At 33.1% G+C, this 16,784-nt stretch overlaps 1 protein-coding gene across 1 annotated transcript; it reads right to left on the bottom strand.

The window, feature by feature from the left end:
* Positions 1–1,943: 1,943 nt before the first annotated feature.
* Etl1 (SWI/SNF-related, matrix-associated actin-dependent regulator of chromatin, subfamily a, containing DEAD/H box 1) lies at positions 1,944–16,412 on the bottom strand. Its single transcript, XM_090108825.1, has 15 exons — positions 16,166–16,412; positions 15,131–15,330; positions 14,346–14,647; positions 13,572–13,740; positions 12,996–13,180; positions 12,249–12,442; positions 11,138–11,273; positions 10,726–10,861; positions 9,824–9,961; positions 8,808–9,047; positions 7,949–8,176; positions 7,129–7,340; positions 5,163–5,318; positions 2,847–2,977; positions 1,944–2,054 (listed from the first exon to the last, which is right to left on the bottom strand). The coding sequence occupies exons 1-15, from the start codon at positions 16,278–16,280 to the stop codon at positions 1,978–1,980; spliced, it is 2,619 nt and encodes an 872-aa protein (XP_089964951.1). The 5' UTR covers positions 16,281–16,412; the 3' UTR covers positions 1,944–1,977.
* Between the last annotated feature and the right edge of the window lie 372 nt (positions 16,413–16,784).

Genomic DNA, 16,784 nt, shown 5'->3' with positions numbered 1-16,784 from the left:
ATTAGTAATTTGCTTGCGCAAGTTGCATGACAAGCTTTCATCACAATTTTGAACAATTCCTGTACATAGAAATGCTATACAATCTTAATATTATACAGTATACAGTCAGTTGCAATTTTTCATTTAACAGTATATTAGTTACCTTATTATAAATTTGTAAGTAAATGAGATTATGAATTTTTATACAGAAAAAATTCTAATTTTGCTTTTGTTTATGAGCGATTATAAGCAAAATAGTACAGAAAGAAAAAGTATTTTAAAAAAATTCATTAGATAAACTTGTTATCAAATTGATGAGTATTATGTCCAAATTTGGAATAGCTAGTATAAGATTTCATTGACCTGTTTTGGTTCTTTTTTAGTAAGAACCCTTGCACATATTTCAATCATATAGTAATATACGTCTTATAACACGATAATTAGAATTGTAAACCAAAGATAAAGCTTTTGTGCAGTAATAAAAGAAAAGAAAATATAATTACATTCGAAAAACACTTAAGGTGCACTCACACACATCAGTCACCGTCACGGCACGTCACCGGACAGGATTAAAAAAAAATATGTATCAATAGTTCTAGTATGACTCTGTTCCCACACGACAGTCGCCGGCAGGAAATCTATCAGTGACGTCACCGGTCAGGCACGTCAAATAATCTTTCCACACATGTATCATACTTTTATCCCCACTCACCCGGTGCCGTCACGTCTCAGTTCAGTCAGCGTCGTGCTACCGTCAATTGCTACATGTTCTCTAGCGTGACACACGTCTAATCACTGACTAACCTGATGTATGTGTTCAATGATTCAGTCAAACCGGCGACGTGACTGACGGACAACATGACGGTGACTGGTGTTTGTGGATACGTACACAAACCGTCACCGATCAGTCATCGGTGACTTGACGGGGACTAATGTGTGTGAGTGCACCTTTAAGCATTTTGGGAAATATATTTCATTACATATTTTTATAAATATGTGTGTTAAATGAAATGAAAAAGAATTTATAGCTATTATAATTTATTTTATAAGTCATATGTTGTTTCAAAACAAAACAGTATCATTTCCCAAATAACAAAGATGTCAAAAAATAAGAAACTAATACAAGAATTGTTACATAAAGAAAAAGAATATTTCAATAATAAATCTAAATCATATCTACTAAAAATAAAAAAAACTAAGTCTATATTGCTAAAAAGCTTAAATAAAATTGTACTAAATCTAATAAATTAAGGAATGCAAACTATTAAATAAAGATTGATCTACTTAAGTAACTAAATATTAGTGAACTTAAGCAACAGGCGAGATTTGCTTAAGAACTGATAAATTTTAATAAAGTATTAATTTCTAACAAAATTATAATAAGAATGAGGCAAAAGAAATCATTTTATATAGGAACAGTAATACGAAAAACTAAGTGTCACTTTGGTGGTCAAAATATAAAAAAAAAATATTCTGTTTTAAGAATCAAAATACTATTTAGAGAAATTACCCTTTTAATTTGGGTTGCCATTACTAAACATTTAAATTTAATTAAAGAATTAAATGAACTCAGTTTTTGTTATAATTCTGTGGATAAACAACTGAAATTGTGTCCATGAGTTGCATTTTATACTTAGAAATTATCTAGAACTTATTAATCTTTTTTGTCTATGGAAATATATGTTAACACAATTTTTTTAAATATCTATTATAATTTCATAGCACATAATAACTGGCTTAACCAAGCCTGAAGAGACACGGCAGTAGTTCAAAATTAGCAAACACTTTTAATTATACTAAATCTACCATAGAAAAACAAGATGAATAATTTCAGCGTTTTATTACCTTATTTACCTCACTTTACACTACACTTGAACTGTCACTTTTGGTGGGAACATCACAATTTTTCACATATGTCAAATGCACAAGAGTTATTTAAAATCCACTAAACACTTGGTCTAGACTCTAGTCAATGACGATGACACCTTTGGTTGAACATCATTTGTTTGGTGACGTCAAACCAAGCGCGGCTGACAGGAGTCGCACTACGTTCTTTTGTTCTGTTGGTTCATTTTCTGTAATGATAAGAATGGTTTAGAAATAAAATCGATTAATCTCTCTTTTCTCCTTATATAATCGAGATATAAGGTAAAAAAACTCTATGCAGGATCCGAACCCGCGAATTCCGCCTTGCCGTGGCCTGACCTCGCGAGCACCCTTAATTATATTATAAACAAAATAATGTGTAATTATTACACTGTACATTAGAAGATTGCAATAATTCAAAAACAAAAACTAAAAGAGTTATAGTGCATCGGGGGAATTTCAGATGAGGGGTTATTTCAGAAAATTGTGAATACCAAGTATCAAGAAGGAAGAGTATAAAGATATATAGGTTTGATAATATTAGCATACATATTTGCTTAATTTATCACTAGTTATGTATTAATTGAACTTATACGTATTTACCCCGTGGCCAGAATTACCCCAATGCACCTTAATGTCTTGAAAATTGGATAATGTAAAGCAACATCATTAAAATTCAAAAGAGATTGAAATAGGCATTCAATATTGCATTAGTGCACAAAAATATATTTTAAATTAAGAATAGAAAAAAATCAATCACGAGGCGGGACTCGAGCCCGCATCCTTTCACGCCAATCCGGGGCGGATGCTATACCAACTCAGCCACTCGTGACCCGCCAGAGCGATTGAATTTATTCATCCGCCCCCGATTGGCGTGAAATGATGCGGATTCTTTATAAATTTATATCTTTAATTCGTTCTTATAAGCATTTTTCTACAATTTCCGTACTACGATTACGACCACAATAAAGACATAGAAATAATAATTAAACAACTCTCACCATCAACCCCAGTGACATGTTTCTCCAAGGTGAGCTTCTCTTGTGCCACCTGGTAGATCCCCTCCTCAATGGTGCCCGCACTCAAGAGACGGTAGATTGTGACTGGACGGGTTTGACCCATGCGGTGACATCTGTATGTGTGTAATATAATAATAAATATAATCCATACTAATATTATAAATGCGAAAGTAACTCTGTCTGTCTGTTACTCAATCACGCCTAAACTACTGAACCAATTTGTATGTAATTTGGTATGGAGATATTTTGATACCCGAGAAAGGACATATGCTACCTTTTATTGCGAAATATGTACCACGGGCGAAGCCGGGGCGGACCTCTAGTAATAAATATAATGTAATATAATATTATGTAGTTTCAGTGGCGTGCATTCCATAAAGACATAAAGACACTGCCTACCCTACCATTTACCAAACTCTGATCAATATTTAAAATGCATAAATGAAATTCACAGCGTCATTAAATTTTATTAATTGCGCAATGTAGTTATGAAATAAAAATATATTTCAAATATATTTTAGATCCATCTATCGGTATTTTGGTAGCATTATTATCTAATTTCTATAACACCGGCTCGGCTCAAGTCACTATTCATGCGCTGCACTAGCGCCGCCACAGGACCCAGTACGTCACGGGACGGCAAAGACACAAACTATCCGTGTCTAAGTTTTTATATGTGAGCTCTGCGTGTCTACGCATATTTTATATGTGTGCGTGCCTATAAACACGGCACACTGATGTAATAAAACCACGCACACAAACACACAAGGTAGGCAGTGTCTTTTTACGAAGATATACGAATTAGGTACGAACCGAATTCGGAACTACATCGAAAGTCGAAACTGAAGTTGAATATGCGACCAATTTAAGAAGTGTGATAATGTATACAATTTTGTAGCGGTAAAGACCATCTGCAAATAGTATCATTATTCGTTTGTTTTGTTTTGGAAATAACAAACGTTTACTTTGAGGTTAAATTTGTTTTTTGAGAAAATTAATAATGTTTACTACGACAATTTGCAAGTGAAGTGTTTTGAGAGTAACTAAATAGATTATGTATATCATCAGTGTATTTTGTAAGATAATAAGGCATATCTAATTTAACGAAAAATTCTTATTTTTGTTTTATGAATAAACTTTTATCAAACAGAGAGTGATAGGAAAAAGGCCGATCCATAAATGGATCTATACCGGAATTTGTAATACACAAAGGTAAAGTTAATCATTAATTACATAATATAGAATAGGTATAGATTGTCTAATCTAAAAATGAACGCCCCTCCACTAAACTTAATTGTTTCAATGTGTGAGGACAAATAATTATTGAACCACTTTATATGTGTGCGCGCGTCGATTCTACTGCAAACTTTGACACTCGCGCACTGATTTGTCAACTAATCGGGCGATCAGTTCAGGTGCCTAGCATTGTATGGCGGGGAGAGCGCGCTATGTACGGAATGACACGTCCGTTCTGTCGTGCATCGCGTCATTTATGCACTAGTTGGCCAACTGGTCCTGTCGTTCGGGCATGGACGGGACTGGAGGACTGAACGACCAATGAGGCAGACCAATTTATGTGTATTGCGTCTATACACGTACTTTGAATGTGAGCGTAAACACAGTGGAGGGGCGTTCATTTTTAGATTAGACAATCTCTACTAGTTAGGATATCATACCTACTTTGACAATTATTATTTTATAGATAATAATATGACCTATGTTCGTGATATGTTTTCCATTATTTTGCGGAAATACTATGTATCTCCAATCAAATATCAGTACTGCAATATGAAATACTTATTAGTTTTTATGACTTATTATCATTGCAATATTTCTGCCTACCCTGTCCAAAAACTCTGTGCACGCCCCTGTGTAGTTTGGTTTATAGTAATTTGAGTTAGATTTGATGAGATTGCAAAGAAGTGACTGGTTGTTGCTTCTTTTTTTTTTTGTTGAATCTTACAAATACAAAATAAAGAGCTAAATAATTATGTCTTGGAATTGTCCACTCGACATTCAGTGATATAGTAATAATAGCACATAATATATATTGTAAATTGTAACTACATTCTTGCAAATAAATAAAATTTGGAATTAGAAAGGGAGAAATGAATCAAATTAGTGAACTGCAGATCCAAAATCAGTATCTTATAAATCTTACTACTTATGTCAAATATTTTTTACAGCATATTTAGTAAAAACTTTTTTACAAATACAAAAAATGTTGACAAAAAAATTCAAAAAACTTTGGTTAAATACACTTTTTGTGAAAATATTTTAAAATAAACCCAGCCATACCTGTCCTCAGCCTGTTTATCGTTATAAGGGTTGAAGTCTATATCGTGTATAATGACTGTGTCTGCCGCAGTCAGGTTAATGCCGAGTCCACCTGCTTTCGTTGATAGCAGGAACACAAATATATCCTCTGTGTTGTATTGGTCTATGAGATCTTGTCTGAAATAGATAATAAAGTTTTGTTACATTCTATTTGTTTTTTTATTTTATTGAAAAAATTATGGAAAAATTACTTTTCACTGCTCTAACATAGTGATATGCTATTTCTATATGGATCAAATAAAAATCACATTTATTTAATGGCAAGACAGTACCATATTACAGTGAAACCCTTAAATTAAGTAGTATATTTCTATACTTTACATTCAAGAATTCATAATTATTTTCACTTTAAAATGTCAAAAACATCTCTGAAAAGTTTTTCATTTGAATTTATTATAAGAAAATATGAAATATACATTTCAAATTTTAGGGAATGAGACCAATGATATTTTATGTATAGATACGTTATATACTCCCAATATATCCAAAAAAAATGCTTCATATGCAGTGTCAGGCACACACAAATACAATTTTCATTTTACTTAATTTATTACATTGACAGACTCATGACAGACTGTATAAGAGAGATGGCTCTAATAAAATGATATAAATAAAAAAGACAAAGATAGTTTGTCACTTCCGCGCAGGTGTAAGCAAAAGTCATAAGAATTCACCAATTAAATATAAATAAACAAATAGTTGCCATGGTAATTGGCATAGATTAACGACACAGAAGGTTCAATGTTATAGATGTTAGGTTTCCTGCACAAGTAAATAAATGTGACAATTTCATTTACTATTTTATGATTATTATGATGTCGTATAAAAATGAAAAAAAAAAATAAAAAACTTTTTTGGAGATATAACTGTATTAAATATTTATTACTAGCTGTGGTGTTCCGTGTTCGTTTTCGATCATCATCATTTCACCCGATAATCACCCACTGCTGAACATACTGCATATAGTCCTCCTTATAGAACTCAATAAGGACCGATCTTACGCTATTCGTTTCAAGGCAGTTCCCGAAACCCGTACAAGGTCATCACTCCAACTTGTAGGATAATTATAATAATAGTGGTGCCTAGATGAAAAAAAAAAGGATGAAATAAAAGAAAGGATGAAGCCTTTTTTATCTAAAACACAAATAAAATTTATGTTCAATAGCTATTTACAGAAAAGCAAATAGCCTTTTTCGTCAGCAGCGATAATCTTTTCTTCAATGTATACGTATATTCAACATCATTTTTGCAATCAAACATTTTTACCATCACGATTTCATTGTATATAATAAATAGATATATTTATTGTATATAATAAATAGATATATTTATTGTATATAATAAATAGATATATTTGTTAATTATATGCACTGTGTGGATTTAAATATAAAATTAAATCAAGTATTTACCCAAATCGAAATTAATAAAATAACCGTTCTATTTTCAATAATCGTATCTACATGATAATCTTTGAACACAGTGTACGCTAGCTTTGTCACACTAGTGATTGAAGCAATGTTTTATCCCTTTCATTATTTCAATACACGTGTCAAGCAAGTGTCATTATTAAAGAATTGTAAATTGTTATTTTTACTCTTAAACTGTAATAATTTAATATATTTTGCTGTGATATGATATTCCTTTATCTTTCTTTATTTTTTTGCACGAATACGTGCACTTTCTGAACACACAGGAAGGCATTTTCGACAACTTTAATGTACCAATCGGCACATGCGCTCACTGGGACCGGTGACAATCTGACTGATTGCATTGGTCCCAAATAGGACCAATTCACGGAATCAGTTTTGGTGCGTTGATGACGTATCTACCTCTTGTTTCTATATATAATATCATTGAATGAGACAAGGATAAGATGTTTTTAACGAAAATTTAAAAATACCCTCAACACCCTACCAAAACTACCCACCGTTCATTAACAGCAGTACTCCCATCGAGCCTCAGGTATCGGTAGTTCCTCAGCTGCATGTAGGGCTCCAGGATGTCCAGCATCATGGTGAACTGGCTGAAGATCAGCACTCGGTGACCCTCCGCTTGCAGCTTTGGCAGCATCTCGTCTAGTTTCAGGAACTTTCCGGAGTCTTCTATGAGGTGGGATGGTACGGCAAAGGATTTTATACACTGGAATGGATTAAAGAAAGAGATTAGTTCCGTTAATATTAATTATTAGTTTCTAAGCATAGTAATGATAATGGAGCTTCATGTTAGCAAAAATAACAAAAATATCAAATTATTTGCACTCATATATACATAGCGCTTCTGAAGTATGTAGTAGGATAAACTTTAAACAAACATTTGTGTGATTAACAAGTTGTAAAACTGATTATCATTAAAGAATTACTATATCTATACAAACATAACAACTACATCTTTTATTCAGATTTATGCAGATTAAGAATATCCGACATATCAGTCAGATATTGTTTTTTGTTGCAAACAATCTTGAACAGTCATTTCATCTGATTCAACCTACTTCTAAAATTAATATCAACTAGCTTTCCGCTCGCGGCTTCGCCCGCGTTTTCAAAGAAAAACCCGCATAGTTCCTGTTCCCGTGGGATTTCCGGGATAAAACCTATCCTATGTGTTAATCCAAGTTACCCTCTATATGTGTGCTAAATTTCATTGTAATCGGTTCAGTAGTATTTGGGTGAAAGAGTAACAAACATCCATACATCCATACTTAAAAACTTTCGCCTTTATAATAGTAATAGGATTTAAACACTCACCGCATACTGCCTAGTCAGCTGGTGTATCTGAAAGTCAGACATGCACAGTAGATCTTCAAACAAATACTGTTCGTTCCTTTCCTTATAGTCCGGGTCTCTAGCGAGCCTGGTGGCAATCTTCCTTAACTCTGGTTCCCGATAATGATATCGGAGAAGTAGGGGATGGTTGGCAAGCTTTCGCATGTCCATCATCATTGACATGCCGCTTTGTTCTGTTGTTGCGTGTACCTGCAAGTTTTTATTAGTTATTTGGTGATGAGTAATTTATTTTAGAGGAAACTAGCTTACCGCCCGCGGCTTCGCCCGCTTTGTCTAAAACCTAATAAATTATATACTAAAACCTTCCTCTTGAATCACTTTATCTATTAAAAATCACCGCATCAAAATCCGTTGCGTAGTTTTAAAGATTTAAGCATACAAAGGGACATAGGGACAGTGAAAGCGACTTTGTTTTATACTATGTAGTGATATTGCAAATGTTTAAGAGTTTCAGCGATCTAATAAACGCGTGGAATTACGACATACTTTTCGTAAATGTAGGTTTTTTATAATAGGATTACGAAGTGCTTGAATCCGAATCTTTTATAAATTAAATTTCATTCCAATTGAAATAAAGCAAAACAGAAAACAAATTGCAACATGATTCTAATAACACAAATAAATCAAAGATGGCTTATTAAAAAGAACTTTTTAAAGCGATTTAAATCTCTAAAACACTAAAAAAAAAATGTATAAGCTCAATTAAAAGATGCCAATTTTACCGAAGCATGTATGTCACAGGCTGCTTAGAAATAGGCACCGTTTAAGACAAAAAAAAAAACAAACAAAAACCATCAAACACAATAATCATAATAATTACCATGCCGTCCGTAGCCGAGAACGCAGCGATGAGATTCTTATACAACGATTGCTGTCTCTCGGACATTGGACACAATTCCTTATGATTAGTTTTCTTCGGCAGATCTTGTAGAACGTCTTGTTTAAGCCTTCGTAGTACAAACGGCTTCATGATTCGTTTCGCTTGCGTGATCTGACTTTGTTCGAATGCTGGCACGTCTTCCTCTGTGTTGCCGCTTGCTTTTTTTGTGGTTTTCGCTTTCTGAAATGATGGAATAATAATTTATTATAAGTATTTATGTAGATGTTAGCCTGGTTTTATTGTGTTAATTGGTTTTTGAAGTAATGAAGATAGAATCAAGTGTTTATTTTTAACTATAGATACAAACAATGCACAATTTAAAAAATGTATGCGTGTACTAGAGTACACACGTAAGAAGTGAAACTTCTTTATGACCTTAAAAATGTCACGAGTATGGCGTAACGCAAAAATGTCACGCGTACGGCGTAACGCAAAAATGTTACACTAAATTTTTGTCCAACCCCGATAAAGAAGTTTCACTTCAAAAACTATAAAATAAATTATAAAAAATAATATGTTAATCAATTTTCAAAAGCTGACTACTGTTCATGTTGATTGAACATGTTGTAGTACATAAAAAAAATAAAAACAAACAATATAAATTGATATAAATACGAAAAGCTACTTCCAAATTAAGACACACAAAAATTATCCAATGTGGTTATCACAATATTAGCATAATATGATTATCCACAAAAAATGTGTGCGTGTAATAGTGTATACACGTAAGAAGTGAAACTTCTTTATGACCTTATTTTTCAAAAAATAATTTACTATATGCAACTTCACAGAAATACGTCGAATCACGCGTGGTAGGGATAAGAAAAAGATGGCGCGTAACGGAAATATGTCACGCGTAACGAAAAAATGTTACACTAAATTTTTTTCCAACCCCGATAAAGAAGTTTCACTTCAAAATATATTCATTTTCCTATATCAAAATTATAATAACTCACAGCGTTCTTTTGGAATAAATTTTTCAAATCATCAGTCTTTCCGGAGAACATGTGCGGCATTACGAAGCATAGTAGTGACATTAATTCGATGAGATTGTTCTGCAGCGGAGTCCCAGTTAGCAATAGCCTATGTTTTGACTGAAATTAAAAAAAAGTATTGTATAAAAGTATGAAACTAATCCTGAACAAATGTATGTGATGCAAGTTTAATGACATGTTTTAATTGATATTTAGTTTTTTTGCATTCGAGTGTCATAAATCTTTAAAGAATAGGAAAATTTCGATCACGAGGCTGGGATTCGAACCTGCGTCTTTCGCCTCGATTTTTTGCATGTTATAATTTTTTGAAAATTATAATGCAAGTATAGAACTGTTTTGTACAGGACTCAAAAAAGAAATATCTTCAGTTTGACCCTACTAAAGATAGAAAAATGCAATCTATCTTTTGTTTTGGCGTCCCAATAAGCTTACTAGCCATAAGCTAACCTATCTCTGATCGCTATCTATCGTCTGGAGGACTGACTGCTTACTAGAGGTATATTTTTCTCTTTGAATTTGTCTATTTGAGCGTCCCAATAACGTTTTGACAGCTGTCAGCCAGTAATGGCCGTTCCCAATATTGTATCTATCTTACGATAGATAGAACTTTACTAGCTATCGGAGATAGCTGTCTATCTATAACCATAGTTTGAATATTGCGAACGGCCATAAGACACATTTTCTTATTAGTTCACCTTTCAAGAAGTGCAACAGATTTTTATATACTTTATTTGATTAAAACTATTCCTATGTATGTGAAATAAGTACTTGTTCTTTTTTTCGAAAATAATGTGTTTTTTTGCCTACACTGTAAATACATATTTTTTTAATATTGAAAAGGAAGTTCCTTTTCACACACTCACCTTAATTTTTAATAAATTATCGTATCGTTGTGTAGACATATTTTTGAGCATATGCGCCTCGTCATAAACAACATAATGCATTGGTGTGATGCGGAACATTTTGCGTTCTTCCGGACAACTGCTCACCATTGTGTATCTGGAAATTTTGAATATATTTTGAGAATATACACTTTTATATGAGATATTTATTTCTAAATATCCATATTATTTTCTTGATTATTTTCAAATATCCGTAAAATTTAAGTCAAAATAGAAAGGACATAACGGGAATAATCAAGCAAATATTTACTTAATAATAATAGATAAAGGTAATGCTATTAAAAATAATCAAAACCAATCATTCAGAATGCATAGTTATTTTTACTACATTTTAAATCCAATTTCTATCCACAAACAGACAAAACAAACTTACGTGGTTAGTACAATATCATAATTATGTAGGTGCTTCGCGTATTCAATACGTAGTAAGCGTCTCTCTTCGGGATGGCCGTAGTATTTGCTTACTGTGAGGGATGGACACCAGCGGGCTAATTCACTGCTCCAATTATCTGTAGAACAAGGAAATAAGTACTATTAGTTGGTAAATCACATTTTAAGCAACTATATAAGATGGCGCGTGTGTCCCTTAGACACATAAAACTGAAAGAATAGAACAAATTCGATCGCTCTGGCGGGTCACGAGTGGCCGATTTGGTCAGGCATCCGCCCCGGATTGGCGTGAAAGGATGCGAGTCCCGCCTCGTGAACGAATTTTTTCTATTCTTTATAAATTTATAACTATAAAAGAATTACTGTACTAAAGTAATTTAAATCGCGAATTTTTTTACGCCAAGTATAATTTGGAAAACTGTTATGGAGAAAACTTGTTAGAACATTAAATAAATATTAAATAAAGAGCTTATACAAAGATCAAGTTGACCGAGTCGTAAACGATGATAGCCAAACTAGCTTTATATAGAAATTTGAACATGGTTTTGTTATAGTAAAAGTGAACTACAAAAGTGAACATGGTTTTGTTATATAAAACTTTCATTAAATATATTCAACTAACTGCGCTTCGCGGTTTCACCCGCGTGGCTCCGTACGTGGTCTTAGCGTAATGATATATAGCCTATAGCTTTCCTCGATAAATGGGCTATCTAACAACGAAATAATTTTTCAAATCAGACCAGTAGTTCCTGAGATTAGCGCGTTCAAACAAACAAACAATCTCTTCAGATTTATAATTTTAGTATAGAAATATTCATTACTAGATTTCTGCCTGCGGCTTCGCCCGCGTTTTCAAAGGAAAACCCGCATAGTTCCCATTCCCGTGGGATTTCCGGGATAAACCTATCCTATGTGTTAATCCAAAATACCATCTATATGTGTGCTAAATTTCATTGTAATCGGTTCAGTAGTTTATGCGTGAAAACCATACATACAAACCTTTCCTCTTTATAATATTAGTATAGATTGTTAATTTATATTGCAGTTTATAGCAGACAAGAAACACTATAAAATGAATAAATAACACTACATACCTAAAGTAGAAGCAGGCACGACAATCAAGTGAGTGCCTTTAGCCTGACCAGTTTCCTTCAAGTGAGCGAGGAAGGCGATCACTTGCACCGTTTTCCCTAACCCCATCTCGTCTGCTAATATACCGGAGACTCCTTGCTTGTGTAGTACCGCTAGCCAGTTTAGACCCACTAGTTGGTAGGGGGCTAGTTTTAAACTGAAAATTAATTTAGTTGAATAAACAAAATGAAAAAAAAACACTATTTTATCTACACTAATAACCTGTCACCAGTTACAATATTATGTTTTATAGTTTGCTATTATTTTGTTTGAATGAAATAAAACTGAATAAAAATAGAAAATAATCTGTATGTTGAAGTCATTCTTTAAGTATTTAAGAAACTGGGTAAAAATAACTAACCAGAAAACTTAAGGAGCACTCCATAAACATCGCGCTTTTCGCTAGTTTATATAATAGTAGATTTCCGCTCGCTTCGCCCGCATTTTCAAAGGAAAACCCGCATAGTTCCCGTTCCCGTGGGATTTCCGGGATAAAACCTATCCTATGTGTTAATCCAAGTTACCCTCTATATGTATGCTAAATTTCATTGTAATCAGTTCAGTAGTATTTGGGTAAAAGAGTAACAAACAAACACAAACACACATCCTCACAAACTTTCGCATTTATAATATTAGTAGGATCAAATATTTAATACATGAAAGACACTATATTTAATACGATGAAATAAAGATAAGACATGAAAACTTACCTAGAATCCAATATACCAGGTTGTTTTAGTCTACCAGCCCCCGCAGCCACCGCCGATTCGAGCTGCTGCGCCAAACCCACACACTTCTTCATTAAACGCTGTATATTGTTCCTTGTGCAGAGCAGTTCTTGTGTTGAATTTAGCAGCTCTGTACTTAACATTTTGTTGTTGTTAAATTTTTCTACCTGGAATATTCAGAATAAATTAATGTAAAAATCACTAGACTTCTTCAATCAAACCCAAGACCAAAACAAAAGTCAAATAATAATGAAAAATAAGAATTAGTAAGTGTCCAGATGTCAATAGGCTTTTGAATGGGCATCATAATATTTATATCCATCGCAAACATTCATTAATTAAACTAAACTTACTTTAATAGTGCTTTTGAATCGTCAAAATATAGATAAATAATAATTTACCACTTATTAATTAATAATATTAATAAGTAGTAGACCCAGGTTCATATAAATATTCAAACATTTATTTATTCAATTAGACTTCTTATAAAAGCACTTTCGAATCATCACAACATTTTTTAACATTTACCACCAATCATATCAACATACACAAGCTTACCATATCTAACCATCCCTTAAACGGTCGTTGTGCAACAATAGCATCGGCTTTCTTCTGCGAGCACCCACTGAGCAATAACAGTTCGTTGGGACTGCTTGTATTGAGGAACTCGAACACTTTGCGCTTATCGCCCACAAGGTCGTCTGTCACTTCATTGTCTGAATCGTCACTGAAAAATTGGTATTTGAGTATGAATTTTCACAATGTCTGACGTTTGATATTTTTGGTTTTATGGCATTCAAATGCTTTTTATAAGTATACGAGTGGCTGAGTTGGTCTAGCATCCGCCCCATATTGGCGTGAAAGGATGCGGGTTCGAGTCCCACCTGTCCCACCATGATCGAATTTCTTATATTCTTTATAAATTTATATTCAATGTCTGATATGTGTATAAAGTATTTTATCATATCAGATATTAAAGGGAAGTAAATGTTTTTGAATAAAAAGAAACAATTCTTTTCTATTAGTGTATCTGTCGCAGGCAAATTGCATAATTTCGGCCAATCACAAAGGGCGATGTTGACAAGCACTTGGCATTTTGAAATAAGTTTAGAATTTACTTCCACGAGGAGCTAGTCACGGGCCGATAAAGTCGCTATGCGTGACTCCTATTTCTATATAGTTAAAAAATACAACAATATACCCCCTGAATCAAACCAAAAACTTCCTATTCTCTGCTACCATGTCTGATATTTTAGCCACAAATTCAAACTAATCCTACCTCTTATTCATAATATTTACGTAATTATTTAACAAAAACGCTTCTCTACATACCTATCATAAACTTTGTCGTCCTTCCCTTTCCTAACACCATAGTCGTCATCCTCGCTACCACTACTTCCCCGTCTCGCCCTGCCACCCTTCGCTGCTAAAGGTTTCCGTACAATCGCCGTCGGTCCACTCGTAACACGAAAAATCGTTGTTCCGTTAACTCGCGCCAAGCCCGTGAAACCGGGCCGAGAGCCAAAAAACTGAGATGTCGCTGGCTTTTCATTGCTTTCTGGATCATGCTTTAACAACTCATCACGAGATCTCTCTTCGTTCCAACCGTGTTTAACTAGGGTGTTTTTTACAAACTGAAATAGGTAAATTTAAATTAGTTACTATATGCAATGGCTGATGCAATCTTCAACAGTATTTGAATACAACTTTAGTTTGGAGAATGAGTGCGCTAGGAAAATTATATCCATTGATCATTTATTGGTGGGTATATCAACTGTTACACTATTAAAGTTTTTAGAAAACAATATGAATGCATTTACAGTATAGATTAGTGACCAATACATTTCTAAACCAACCATTACAAATCACATTCTTTATATCCACTTTAAATAACATGATACCAGCTAATCTTTACTAATATTATAAATCTGAAGAGTTTGTTTGTTTGAATGCGCTAATCTCAGGAACTACTGGTCTCATTTAAAAAATTCTTTCAGTGTTAGATAGCCCATTTATCAGGGAAGGTTATAGGCTATCATTACTCTAAGACCAACAGGAGTGGAACCATGCAGGTGAAACAGCGAAGCGCAGCTAGTTAGTATTATTATCTATCTTACCAAAGGTGAAATATCAGGGAACATTTCCAGCATATTCCTAAATCGTCTCTCCTTAACGGCAGTTGTTAGTTCTACAGTGGTCGGTTTCTTAGCTGGTGTGCCTGCATCATCGGAATCTGAGCTCATCACTCTGATGCGTTTGTAGACCACTTGTCCGGTTGTATTTGACGAATTTGGTGCTGGCATTCTTATCTGATTTTCTGTAATGTTAAATTTAATTAAAGTTAATTATTTATACTTAAATTGAATGAATGTATACCTTATTTAAGTTAAAATAAACTGGGCTTTAATAAATACAATTCTTCTAACATTCTAAATGCAAAAATTTATAAGTGTGGATGTTTGTAACTCTTCCATGATAAAACTAATAGACGGATTTGGATGAAACTTTACAGTAACATTGGTTAAAAATTGGAATAACACATGAAATATAGAAATACTTGATCTTATCAACTGCTTATTAACAAATAACAAGATGCTTAGATCTGCCATATCATGGGACCTTAGTTTATAAATTTATTTAAAGCATATATAATTTCTTAAATAAAATTAATAGTAGTGCAATTTCCTCTATATTTTAATGCAACAATGCATCATCAATCATTTTAAGCATAGTTTATGAAGCTTGCTAAACAATGCTGATGAAGCATTATGCAACAAACAGAGGTGTTAAGATGTGACAATTGATTTTTATTTGCACGATACATTACAGACGTTGTAAATAAATTGAAAAAGATAGATTCTTGTATCATTTTTCAAGTACACTGGTGCTTGCCATGTGGTAGAGGTGTTATTGAACCTAATCGTGCCTCCGACATAAAAAATACACATCAAATCTAGTGTTTTTTGATCGAGAAATTTTCTCATAAATTTAATTGTACCTAATAAGAATTAAATCTAAGGGTGAAATCCAAAGCCTTGAGTCCTAACGTGGTCCAACATAAAAACGATTACGAATATATTTTTATTTCATGAGTTTTTCCAGTAGCATGTTGCTACGTTTTTATTCACCTTGACGTTATATTTTTTACTTACGAGAACTTGATGGTGTTACGACTGTGACCGTTCCACTGGAGCCAGGTGTAGGTTTTCTCTGGAACCTGTACTGCCTTAAATAACTTAAAACGCTAGGGCTAGTACTATCAGACATCGTGTCTATCTACACGTTTCAAATATTGAAAGATTTTATGTGATAAAAAACAAAACTTTTTTGAAGAACTTTTTATAAAAAACGGGAAAGAAGATTCACACCATACCGTTTGACCACGGAAACAACACTGCGGCCATTTTTATCCGCGAGATTGTCTCGAATATAAAATTAACCAATAATAATGAACTGAAATTGACATATGATCATTTCAGCCAATAAAAAGTTTTCTTTATAAATTTTTATTATCTATGTCAAAAAAGAAACCAATAAAATGTATTGATTTATTTTAACTTTTTGGTACGTATGACGTCATAAAATAATTTTGACAAGTTGAAAATTATTTTTATTTATTTTTAATCAATATATATATTATTCGAATAACTATTGAATTCATTTAAAAAAAATTCATTTTATTACTCTTAATATTCGTATTTCCATCTTAATTTAGATATTAAATTATGATTATGTATATGTTATATTTTGTCACACGTAAACTGCTAAGCA

This window comes from Colias eurytheme, chromosome 13, assembly GCF_061535395.1.
Source record: "Colias eurytheme isolate Ceu_HAF_F1 chromosome 13, ilColEury1 Martin Lab GWU primary, whole genome shotgun sequence".
Lineage (NCBI taxonomy): Eukaryota > Metazoa > Arthropoda > Insecta > Lepidoptera > Pieridae > Colias > Colias eurytheme.
This window is presented reverse-complemented; position numbering and strand designations above follow the sequence as displayed.

What these genes read in the sequence shown, in the direction of transcription:
- Etl1 (XM_090108825.1), bottom strand. Translation starts at nt 16,280, where the DNA reads ATGTCTGATAGTACTAGCCCTAGCGTTTTAAGTTATTTAAGGCAGTAC. An exon ending in CGTAACACCATCAAGTTCTC is followed by an intron (nt 15,331 to 16,165) that starts GTAAGTAAAAAA and finishes TTAACATTACAG; the next exon opens with AAAATCAGATAAGAATGCCA. An exon ending in TCTCGGCTACGGACGGCATG is followed by an intron (nt 8,177 to 8,807) that starts GTAATTATTATG and finishes AAAAACTTGCAG; the next exon opens with GTACACGCAACAACAGAACA.